Source organism: Aquarana catesbeiana, linkage group LG09 (genome assembly GCF_042186555.1).
Source record: "Aquarana catesbeiana isolate 2022-GZ linkage group LG09, ASM4218655v1, whole genome shotgun sequence".
NCBI classification, from domain to species: Eukaryota; Metazoa; Chordata; class Amphibia; order Anura; family Ranidae; genus Aquarana; species Aquarana catesbeiana.
In genome coordinates, this window is record NC_133332.1 from 218,148,274 (window position 1) to 218,160,653 (window position 12,380).

The 12,380-nt window shown below is 41.4% G+C and overlaps 1 protein-coding gene across 10 annotated transcripts in view; it reads left to right on the forward strand.

Annotated features, from left to right (window-relative positions):
- The window catches only part of CACNA1B (calcium voltage-gated channel subunit alpha1 B), a 404,014-nt gene that overhangs the window by 368,880 nt on the left and 22,754 nt on the right, over nt 1-12,380 (forward strand). For all 10 annotated transcript variants that reach the window (XM_073599719.1, XM_073599724.1, XM_073599718.1 and 7 more), the window contains 2 exons: nt 11,723-11,850; nt 12,210-12,348. In XM_073599719.1, coding sequence (XP_073455820.1) covers nt 11,723-11,850; nt 12,210-12,348 — 267 coding nt within the window. The remainder of the gene's footprint in view (nt 1-11,722; nt 11,851-12,209; nt 12,349-12,380) is intronic.

Below are 12,380 nucleotides of genomic sequence, written 5' to 3' on the forward strand. Positions count from 1 at the left end.
CCTGTCACTCACAGCAAGGGGGAGGATTTGACAAAGTTTTTCTCTGTTTGTCAAGATTTATCTCACTGAACAATAAAAGAGGATTGCTCAGAGCTGGATTAACTCTTTGTGGCAAGACTCAAATGATAGGAAATCTTATACTCTACATTATGAAATAAAAAAAAAAAATTCGGGTTTACATCCACTTTAACTTCCTCTGAAAAACCATTATGCTGGTCTAATCAAAAATGTTATACCCAAAGTAATAAACTAGGGACCATGTTGGCCAAACGTTTACATCACTTCTCATCTAACACGATTCCTATTTCTCTACATACACGGAAAAATATACTCACAAGTAACCCGATTGAAATCCTAGATGAATTTCAATTTCATCTTTCTCAATTGTATTCCTGTTCCAGTAAATTTCCAAAACATCAAGCTGATGCCTTTTTCCATAACCTACATCTCCCAACTATTCCTACTGAAACCCATTCTACTCTATGCATGGACATTGCAACCGTAGAAATCAAACTTGCAATCAAAAGTCTTAAAGTCCACAAATGCCCAGGTCCAGATGGTTATACTGCTCTGTTTTATTAAAAGAAAACTTTCTGATCTTCTTGTCCCACATTTACAGCTTACTTTCAACAGCCTTCAATTGGGCAATACATTTTCCCCTGAGTCCTTAAGAGCAAATATAGTTATGCTTCCTAAATCTGATACAGGCCCTTACTCTTGGTCCAATTACAAACCTATAGCTCTCTTGAACATTGATGTGAAACGACTAGCCAAAATATTAGCAAATAGACTGAATTCCTTCATAGGTAAACTAATACATAAAGATCAAGTAGGTTTTGTCCCTTTAAGGGGTGCAGGAGACAGTATCTGCAGGGTGATCCAATTGATACACTTAGCAAAAGCCTACCCTAACTCTGCAATGTTACTCTCTCTTGACATTCGTTAGGCATTTGACACCATCTCTTGGGATTACATCTTCTATACTCTCCATAAATGGGGCTTTAAAGAACAATTCCTTTCCTGGATCTCAGCCCTACATCAAGGCACTAGACAAGGCTACCCTCTTTCTCCTATTTTATTCATCTTAGCACTTGAACCTTTAGCTATAGCTATTTGTAAACATTGTGACATTCGTGGACTTCAACTGTCTGCTTTCCATCACAAACTAAAGATGTTCACCGATGCCATTTTATTGTGTATTTCATCCCCTCATGCTTCACTTCCTAATCTCTTTACTTTACTGAAAGGCTTTAGTAGTATCTCAAATCTACAAATCAATGAATCAAAATCTAAAGCTCTTAACATCACCTTATCCACCACTCGTCTTCAAACTATTCAAAATAATTATCAATTACCTGGCCCGATTCTTTATCATATTTTGGAGTCAAATTAACCTCCAACTTCAACTCTCTTTGTAAAGCCAATTTATCCACCTTTGTTTAAATCCTTGGCCTCTCTTCTCGCCTCATGAGAACCTCTTTCTCTCTCTCCTGGTTTGATAAAATTCATGCCATTAAAATGACTTATCTACCAAAATTACTATAATATTTTATAGTTCTACCTGTCCTTATCCCAAGTAAACAACTACATTTTCTACAATTAAAGATTTTACAATGCATTTGGGACCACCACGTCTTCCACTCTCTACTGTACTCGTCTTAAAGGAGGCTTAGCTGTACCCTCCCTTAAACATTATTATCTAGCAGCACAGATATCACAACTTGCTTCTTTACATACTACTTATGAACGCCCCATTTGGACATACCTAGTACATATGGCCTGTTCCCCTCTCCCCATATACAACCTATTATGGACGCCTCCATCCTTACGTCCCAAAATTTTTGATCCTTCCCTGAAACACCTTCTTCAAAAATGGGACTCTGTTAAATACTCCAGCAATCTTATTTCCCCACATCTACTATTATCTGGAATACATGACACCCCTTCCTTTCCCCCAGCTTATGGAAATCCTCTTCCATTCCGCTGGTGGCGTCTCAAAAAAATTAAATAAGTATATGATTTTTACTGTTTTGATGGTATTAAATCCTTTACTTTTCCTCAAGAACACTGGAATCTACCAGAAAAAGAACATTCTCATTAGACTCAAATTCATCATTACCTCTCTACCCTTATCACTCATTGCACTTCTACGCCAAAACAATTGACCCCTTTTGAAAATTGTTGCAGGTTAAACCCACACTCTAAAGGCCTAGTGTCTGCTCTCTACGCATCCTTAGGTCCACATAAACTTGCTTACATGGAAAAATGGGAACATGATCTTGGATATACAGGAATGGGAATCTATATGGCTGGCTACCTCTAAATGTTCACTTAATATACTTGCTCAAGAAAATGCTTATAAATTAATGTCTCGTTGGTACATGACCCAAGGTCGCATTTCCACTTTTAATCCTGACTCTTCACCACAGTGCTTCTGAGGCTGTGCTGACCGTAGCACTTTATTACATATTTGGTGGACATTTCCTGTAGCTTCTCGTTTCTGGAGTAAGATATATGATCTACTATGTTCAATTCTTCATATCACTCTCACTAAAAACCCTTGGGCTACTCTCGTACACAAACCTATTCCACATTTAAATATCTATAAATGAAAGCTGGTAGGATTTGTTTTCTTGGTGGCACGACATACATTAGCCAAACCATGGATACAGAAATCGATAACCTTCTCTGAAGTCAAACAACACTTCTTGGGTACTATGGTTCACAAAAAATTGACCTCTATCCTCACCGATAACCACACTAAATTCTTAAAGGTATGGGAACCGTGGCTTTATTATATCAAATACTTGAATATTGATCATTCTCTTCTTTCTCTCCAATATTTGTTCCACATGGGATTACCTCCTTCTTGTTTCATTCTTACTAACCCCTCCCCACCTCCCTCTTTTCTCTTCACTGCTTTCTTCTTATCCATTTACTTCCTTGTTTACGATCCTAATTCATCTGACCACTACGACTTGGATCTTTTCTGATCAATTTTAAATTTTTACTTTGTTCTGTATTAATTGTTCTTATTCATAAAATTGTATGGTACATCTAATACTGTAAAAAAAAAAAAACCCAGTCTAAAATGTTAGGTAGCTTGCTTATGAGCAGTTAGCTGAAGTCGCAACTAGAGGGCAGCAGAACACTGAGGGTTTTGCGTTGTGGTTGGATCATGTCTTGTATACGTGATATTCATATCGTTTTAATACAACTAAATGTAGCAGACCAAAGTTTTTAGTATCCCTGTGGGCCAGTGTTTCTCAACTGCCATTGTCCAATACACCTGACAGGTCATGTATTTAGCATTTTATTAAAGCAGAACCTCAGCCAAACAGCTAAAGCAATGATCATGTTCTACTGCCAAAACACCACATTGGTGATTTTCACATCCATGCTGCAGTATGTAACCAAAGACTGACACTACTGTTTACGATCTGCAGCTTCCTCCATCACTTCTCCCTCCTGCCTGTTCATTGTGCTAGGAATAAGCATCATTCACTGTTGAGGTTCTTCCTGTTCTCTGAACTAAATGTTCCAATCCAACCCTGGTGCTTGAAATTATTATTATTATAATACAGGATTTATATAGCATCAACAGTTTACACAGCGCTTTACAACATAAGGGCAGTACAATTACAATACAGTTCAGAGGGCCCTGCTTGTTAGAGCTTACAATCTAAGCTTATGTTAGGATGACTACACTATGTAATCCCACAGAGCCTAATTGCTTAACTTGTGCCAGTTCAATTTCTGATGCATGGAGGAGTATGGCAAAATAAAAGTAGTGTTAAGGTTTTCACACTAAAAGCAATTTAAAAATACCTTTTACTGATTTTTAAACAGGTTGTAATGGGGGGTTTTTGAATTCCCCACCGGTTTTCTTTTACATTTTAGACAGGGGCTGAAAGCCCTGCTTGTTTATGTCTAGGGGACATAGAAAAAGAAGATCTACTTACTCGATCCTCCCCTCCTCCATGCTGCTAGACCGGTCCCCATGGTATCTAGTCCATGCTCCAGCAGGGTCTATAGCCCTGCATTGGACATGATAACGTTGAGACGCAGTCCACTGCCAGAGAATGGTGGAGTGGAGGATCAGGTACGTTTAAAACATTTTCTTATCGTACATCACGGGACACAGAGCCATAGTAGTTACTATTTGGGTTATAGGCCACCTTCAGGTGATGGACACTGGCACACCTTAAAACAGGAAGTCCACTCCCTATATAACCCCTCCCACTACTGGGAGTACTTCAGTTTTTTCGGCAGTGTCTAAGGTGTTGGTCATGAGTAAAGATGTGCTGTGCTGAGCTCCACTGGAGCAATCCTTGCTGGGGCTAGCTATGCAGCCGGATCCATTCAAAGTGTTTTCTAGGCTGAATTGAATGGTACCCAGGCCTCGTGTCTGAAGGAACGAGGTTTTACCTGTAACGCTTCTCTTTTTGGAGAGCTGGACCCCGGGATCCAGTACTTTGGTATTTTAGAGCCATAAAGTTTCACTGGTGGGATGCTATTACAGGGCCAGGAGTGTGGGTTCCCCGAGGGTCCCCGGGTTCCTGAAGGCTTGTTAACGGAACCCACCGTGAAGGGTGAAGATTGGGTCTGTTGGTTCTTACCACAGAAAACCCTGCAGCGGGAGAGGTAAGTGGAGTTTTTCTAAGAAATTTTTAAAATTTTCTTATGAAATGTTTCCTTTAAAAAGTAAAATGTTGTCATGCCTAAGAGTCACCACTAGGGGTTGTATGGAGCATGTACCTGCTCATGCTTTGCTCAGAGATCACGCTGTGTCACAGAAGCAGCAGACTTTTTTCCTCCAGCTAGCAGGCAGACCTCCGGTAAGTTCGGGGGGGATTTTGCTTCACCAGACACCCCCCACCTGGGCTGAACTCTCCCCCTCTTCATGAGGCTGAAAATTAGGAGAGAGCTAAAGAACGATCGGTGATGCCATTTTTCCTTTCCCGCCCCTAGCACGGCGGCGGCTTTCAGGTCTCCTCCTCAATATCCCTCCCACACAAGCCGATCCTGGCGGATCGGAGGCCTGCGCGGGAAAACTCTTTTTTTGAAAAGAGAAAGGAGGGGACGCGATTCAGAGCTTATCGCAGTGTTGGTGCCCTCCAACGCCGGTGCGGGAGTGTGTTGTAAAAAATCCATTTGTGCTGGCTGCAAGTGTCGGAGGGACACAAGAGCTAAGAGGAGCATGAAAGAGGTTTGGTGACACAGGCATTTCCTATTTGACACATTTACTATTTGCATCAGGCTGAGCAATAATAGCAGTGGCTGAACTATTGCTCAAGCAGTGGATGTGATTTCTTCTGATAGTACCTCTGCTTTTGTGCATTGGGCTAAGGTCAGAAGGGGGGGTTGAAACACCCCAAAAAAAGGGTTAAAAGGGTCTCCCTCAAGCTCTGGAAAGCTTACTCATCTCTACAATGGCATCCTCCCCTGAGAGGGGGTAGCTGTTCAGAGTGAGCATCGGGAGCCATGAAATGTTTGCAACTGTTTTCAACACTGCAGCCCCTGTTTATGTTACTAAAAAGGTCTTTATTTCCTCAGCCATGATAGGATTGAAAAAAAAAAAAAGACTTTAATCGCATCCCAGTGTGGGACAAAATGCGAAAGGTTCTATTCCATTACCCAGTACCCTCAAACCGAGGAACTAGGTGCAGGAGAAAATGAATTCCCTCAGGGGACCGTGGTGAGGCTAATGACTCCTCTTCTGATGTGTCAAATGCGAGTGGATCAGCTTTCACAATCTGTAAGATTGATGGTGCAATTTCTTGCTGAATGGTCCGCTCCACATTTGTGTACCCTTAACTGAGTGTTTGGGTTCGCGAAAGCCTCCTCAAGCTGTGCATGCCTTTGCTGTCCATTCATTGCTGGAAAAGCTTTTTGTATCTGAGTGGGATCACCCAGATAAGCAATTTTTTCCCTCCTAAAAAGTTTTTTCACACTTTTAGCCTATGGTGGAGAAAATTCACTAAAAGTGGGGTAAACCAGCAAATACTGCTGCTATATCCTCTGGGAATAGGAGATTGACTTGTCCGGCAGACAATGCTCAAATGCTTAGGGTTCCAATGGATAAAAAGTTGCAATTCCTATTATTAAAAAAAAACACTTTTTTCTCTGGCAGATTGAGTGTCTCAGCCTGCTCTGACAGTAATAGGTTAATTATTGAGAGACCAGTTTAAACAGGTGTTCAAGGTTATCCTGCTCAGCAGGCTCAGGATCTGGCAAGCTACTAGCAGCTTTATGTTTGCTTGCTATGAGAGATTCTATCCTTCAGGTCTTGCGCCCTTCGCTAAGCACCATGCAAGAAGCTCCTGGCTAGTCTTTCTTTTGCGGTAGCTATTTGGGAAATATTTGGGTAATACATCCAAAGAAATTCTAGTGGAAAAAGTACCCCTTTGCCATTTAAGAAAAGGAGTAAATGTATTTTAAAAACTCCAGGCAGTCACAAAGGCCTCCGCAGTCAAGTTCAAAAGGTAATCCTCAGGGTCAACCCCAGGGACAAAAGAGGTCTTGGGGGAGAAAACCTACAAAATACTGAAGCCTCCTTATGAGGAGGTGCCCCCGCTCGCTCGAATAGGGCAATTCTTCTGCAGTTCTCAAGGAACTGGCAGGAAGAATGTCGAGACAGATGGGGGACTTCCTCAATAGCTCCAAGGTACAAACTGGAGTTCCGAGAATTCCCGTCTCCTCGTTTTCTCAGATCAAACGTTCCTAAGGATCCAGAGAAGAAGAGGTCTTTCTCTCAAGCATTGGACCATCTTTTGGCAAAAAATGATCATGGTGGTCCCCATGTAAGAGCAGAGGTTGGGGTTTTGTTCAAACCTTTTTTTTTTCCAAAACCGAATAGATATTCTGGATCTCAAAAATCTAAATTCAATTCCTGAATATAACCACTCTTTTTTCGCATAGAGTCAATCCAATCAGTTATCTCCGTCCTACAAGGAGGAGAACTTCTGGCGTCAATCGACATCAAAGATGCATACCTCCATGTACCTATTTCCTCGCTCACTAGCAATATCTGCTTTTCAAGGTGGAAAATCTTAATTTTCAGTGTGTAGCTCTGCTTTTCGGTCTAGCTACTGCACCTTGAGTGTTTACAAAGGTTCTGGCCCCTCTTCTAGCCAGATTAAGGGCCCAAGGTATAACGATTATGGTTTACCTAGATGATCTGTTCTTGATAGACCATTTGGTAGCCCACTTAGATCAAAGTATGGTCACCACATTCAACTACCTAGAATATCTAGGTCGGATTCTCAACCTAGAAGAAATCTTCTTTAAAACCATGAAGAAGGCTAAAATACTTGGGTCTGATCATAGATACACCCAGAAAAGGGTATTCTTGCCCCCAGGCAAAGTTCAGCACCATAAAAGGAACTGATTCAGGTGGTCGAAGCAAGCTGAATTCTTCTATTCAGCTTTGCATGAGGTTGTTGGGAAAGATGGTGGCTTCATTTGAAGCCGTTCCTTATGCTCAGTTTCATTCGAGACTGCTGCAAAACAGTATCCTATCGGCTTGGAACAAAGTGTTCAAGCTCTAGATTCCCAATGTGTCTGACTCCAAAGCCTACGGCCACAGCACCCTGAAAGTATCCAATCTCGTCAGGTCCTAAAGAATAAGCAGGGTCAGGCCTGGTTAATGCCTGGTTGGGAGACCGCTTGGAAATACCAGGTGCTGTAGGCTGGGTGTGCTGGAGTCTCAGTTTATGGTTAATAACCAAAAATCTGCAAAGGGGAAAATTCTTCCTTCAGTTACCTGGGAAGTGGTAACAACATATGCCAACGTTTTTTTGGGTTGGGGAGCAGTCCTGGAAGAGGCAACTGTCCAAGAGAAGTGGCCAGGATCAGAAATGGCTTTGCCGTTAACATTCTAGAAATTCAGGCAGAGCACTTGGTCCTAAAGGGCCTGAATGTTCAGTTTATGGAATTGTCCTGCCAGGATTCAATCCGACAGTGCCATAGCAATGGCCTATATTAATAACCAAGGGGGCACAAGAAGTTGTGCGGCCCAGAGAAAGGTGAATCATATCCTATCTTGGGCACAAAACAATGTACTTTGCTTATCGGCAGTCTTCATTCTAGGAATAGAAAATTGGCAGGTGGACTACTTGAGTCGCCAGCAGTTGTTCCCGAGAGAATGATTCCTTCACCCCTATATCTTCATGTCAATATATCAAAGATGGGGGATCCCAGACGTAGATCGGTTTGCGTCCAGGTTTAACAAAGAAATGGACAACTTTGTGTCAAGAACAAAGGATCTGCTAGCATGCGGAACAGATGTCTTTCTATACCCGTGGAATCGGTTCTCACTGATTTATGCATTCCCTCCTATTCTGCCTGCGTCCACGACTTCTTCGCAGGATCAAGCAGGAAGGGAAGTCGGTGATTCTTGTGGCCCCCAGCATGGCCCAGGAAATCTTGGTATGCAGAGATCGTAAAGATGGCGGTAGGGGACCTATGGACCCTACCGCCACGGCCAGACCTTCTCTTGCAAGGTCCGGTACTCCATCCTACTGTATATTACAAACGCTAAATGTAATGGTTTGGCTATTGAGACCCACATTCTGGAGAAGCGTGGGCTGTCAGGTTCAGTAGATTCTACTTTGGTTAATGCAAGGAACCCGGCCTCCAGAGTCATATAGTATAGAGTCTGGAAGGCATATGTCTCCTGGTGTGAATCCAAGGGTTGGCACCCCAGGAAATATATCATAGGTGGAATCCTTGACTTTCTACAGATGGGATTAGAAATAAAGCTGGTCTTGAGTACTATCAAGGGCCATGTTTCGGTCTTATCGGTATTTTTTCAAGCGACCACTTGCTTCACACTCTTTTGTTCGTAGTTTTATTCAAGGGGTAACGTGGCTTAAAACCTTAAGTCACCCCTGAACCCTTGGGACTTGAATTTAGTCCTGTCGGCATTACAGAAACAGCCTTTTGAGCCGATAACGACAAATTCCCTTGATCCTTTATGAAAAGGAAACTAGTTTTGCTGGTAGCCATATCTTCTGCAAGAACGGTATCAGAGTTGGCTGCTCTTTCTTGTAAAGAGCCATATTTAATTATTCACAAGGATAAGGTTGTATTGTGTCCTCATCCTAATTTTCTACCTAGGGTCTCAGGTTTTGGTTTAAACCAGGATATTGTCCTACCCTCATTTTTTCCCAGAACCCTGTTCTGCGGAAGAAAAGTAACTACATTCTGTTGATGTGGTGAGAGCAGTCAAAATCTATTTAAGAACAACTGTTCTCTGAAATGTAGATCAAATTTGTAGCCAACCAGCTCTGTCTTTACAATGAAAAGAAATCTGGAATTTGCTGCAACACTTCACCTTAATTAATCCTTCATGCAAAAGACATCGCATACAGTATGGGGTACAGTAAAAGTGGACCCGTTTCGCGCTGTGACTAGTGCTTACTCATAACCTCATGTACATTTTGCAGGTTTTTTGATTTTTTTGTACTATAATCTGGCAATGCATTGCACCTTCGATCAGTAGATCAGAGTGCAATATAGGATTCCTGCAGACTGCCAGTGTAGGCTGCCTGTACCTCATACAAGCAGGCAGTTACACAATGACAGAAAGAAACAACGAACTACCTAGAGTGCTCAACAGCATCCTGGTAGTTTATTGAGAACTATAAGCTGACAGCCACAAAGGGTGACGGTACTTGTAGTTCTGCCATTGCCATAACTCTGTGAATGAATGACGCTGCCGGGTGGGTGGAGCCCCCCTCAGCTGTTTTTTTTTTTTTTTTTTTTATTGTGATAGCGAATTTGGGGAGAAGATCCCCAGCTTTCTGTCACTAAAAGCGAGTCAGGGAGAGGCTGCAACAGTTGAAACATGTTACACGTTCCAGCCTAAAAACGGAATGTAACATGTTACCAAAGGTGAACTTATCCTTTGAGTAAGTTTGCTAACATGGGTCCTGGTTTATTGACACTGGTGCAGAATTTCCTGCTGGACCATCACAACTGTTTTTCTGACCTGTCATTAAGGTGGAGCTCTATTTTTGTTTCATATATTTTTTTCCATAGTGATGCAATTTATGCTTTAAATTGTGTCTCTAAATGTGTTAAGTGGGAAGACCATGAAGCAATTTTAGATTCCCTTTCTTTTTTATTGCATACAGCAATTTGAATGTGGGTCCCCTTCATAGTAGCCTCGTAAGATCAAATAGTGCCCAGTGGAGTTGGTGGCTATTTTAAGGGAAGGGGTGTTTTTGTGGAATGCTATCAATATGCCTCTCTAGTTCACTAAAGCTAGTCTGGAACACTTGGGGATAGTTTCTATGCATAGATTTTGGTTGGGAAGATACAGAAGATCTAGTTTCCGTAAGTCTAAAGTGTTGTCTTGTCATGAAGTATAAAAATAAAAGCACACTTACGTTTATAGGTAGTTAAAGCCCTGTACTTAATGCAAGATAATAATGAATTTTGAGGAAGCCATTATGGAGATTTGAAGAAGGTGGTGTTTTAAAAGAGCAAAGGCCTTTTTCGTACAGGATGCCAGAAGTTTCAGTGTCTCAATGTCCACTAGGGAAGAGAGAAAAGATGTAGTAGAGAAAAAGAAGAGGAAAAAAAGAAGAGGTGCAACAGAAAGAATGCGATCAAAACAAGAATAGCAGCGATCTGCCTAAGCAAATTAAGGTGGTACACTTGAGCACCATAGAATGAGGGTTACCTAAGCTGTTCAGGTGCATGGTTGGTGTTGCAGGTGCCTAAGGGGTGAGGGGAAGCTGACAGCTAATTGAAGGAAAGGGACACACTTCCCTCTGCACAGGCTTACAGGCTCATAGAAAAATACACAGAGCTAAGTATATCAGTCTCCAGCTATGTGCTGGAGGGGCGAAGGCCACCTCCTGGGAGGTTGTTGTGTTAGGAAAAACTGTCAGAAGTGAATCGTGCCGATAGCAGAGAAATGAGAGATCAAAAAGAAGCCAAGTTCTGTGCTTTCGATTCAGGCTAATACACACTATAGTGGGATGTGCTTTATTTATTTTTCATATCTGAGGTTTACAAACAATTAAGGTGGCTAAGTTTTTCCTTCTGAAAGCAGTAATATTTATCAGCTGACAAGCAAGGTGGAAGCTGAACCGTTGTTTGTGCAGAAGGAACATATGTCTGTCTCTACAGATGTATTTGTACAGAAGATGGTGTAGATATGTAGCGCTAAAATGTGTTAAAAGAATAATAAAACCAAAATATGAAAAGTAAAAAGCGACTCCCCACTGTGGTGTGGGTATATGAAAAGTCATGTAAAGAAATCTTCTAATATGTGATGCTAGTATGTGATTAATCTACATGCATCACATATCAGAAGATTTCTTCACATATATTGGATTTCACTTTTCACTACAATGTGGGACTATTACCATTGACTTTTCATATACCCACACCACAGTGGGGAGTCACTTTTTACTTTTCATATTTTTTGTTTTATTATCCTTTTACCACGTTTTAGCGCTACATATCTACACCATTTTACCTTTGAATATTTGTCATATTTTGATGTAGCAGCTTTGTTTTCTTTTTCACTGGGTTAGCGCAGTAATATATTTTTTCATTCCGTATTTGTACAGAAACATGTTAGGATAATAGAGGACGTTAAAGATTTCTTGAGGCCTTTTTGTAAGCAAATTTAAAACCTTGTCATTGTTGCATCAGAAATGTTTAGAATGAGCTCTTATTATTGTATCTGTATTGCATGTTACAGACCGCAACAGTGTCCCTTTTCCAGCCACTAAAAGCCACTCTGGAACAGAACATTCCTAGCCCATTTGGCAACAGCAAAATTTTCCTACGACAAAAGAGCTCGGCATCCTTGAACAACGGTGGCGTGGTGTAAGTATTCCAGTTTAAAGACTTGATACTGTCAAAAGTCCCAAAGTGATTCTTCCCTGCACAAGGCATTTTTTTTTTTTGGAAAGAGGGCTAGCTTGATCATTTTAAGAAGCTGTCGCAAAACAAGCATGTAGATCAGGAAAGTCAGAGAGAAGCCAACATTCCTAATCTGTATACTTGTTTTGACATGGTGTCTAGCCAGCTACTAAAAATGTAGCCCTGAAAAGAAGCCATTCTGAAAAAAGATATATTAGAAAAAAATCATATTGTGCACTGATATTTCAAAAGCTACAGGTCCACTTTAAAAGTGGTTACTTGATTACAGATTAGTAATGAGGAATTTATTAACCTTATTGTAGACCCAACCAGGAGAGTGGAATCCGGGAATCAAGCTCATGGGGGACGCAACCGGCCCCAGACCCTTTCTCAACTCCACGGAGCACAGCATTCCAAAGGGGCCACTCAGAGGAGATTCACACCCAGGGGCAGGTCAAGCAGGTATGCCTAAATTTTCCATTCTTATCATCATT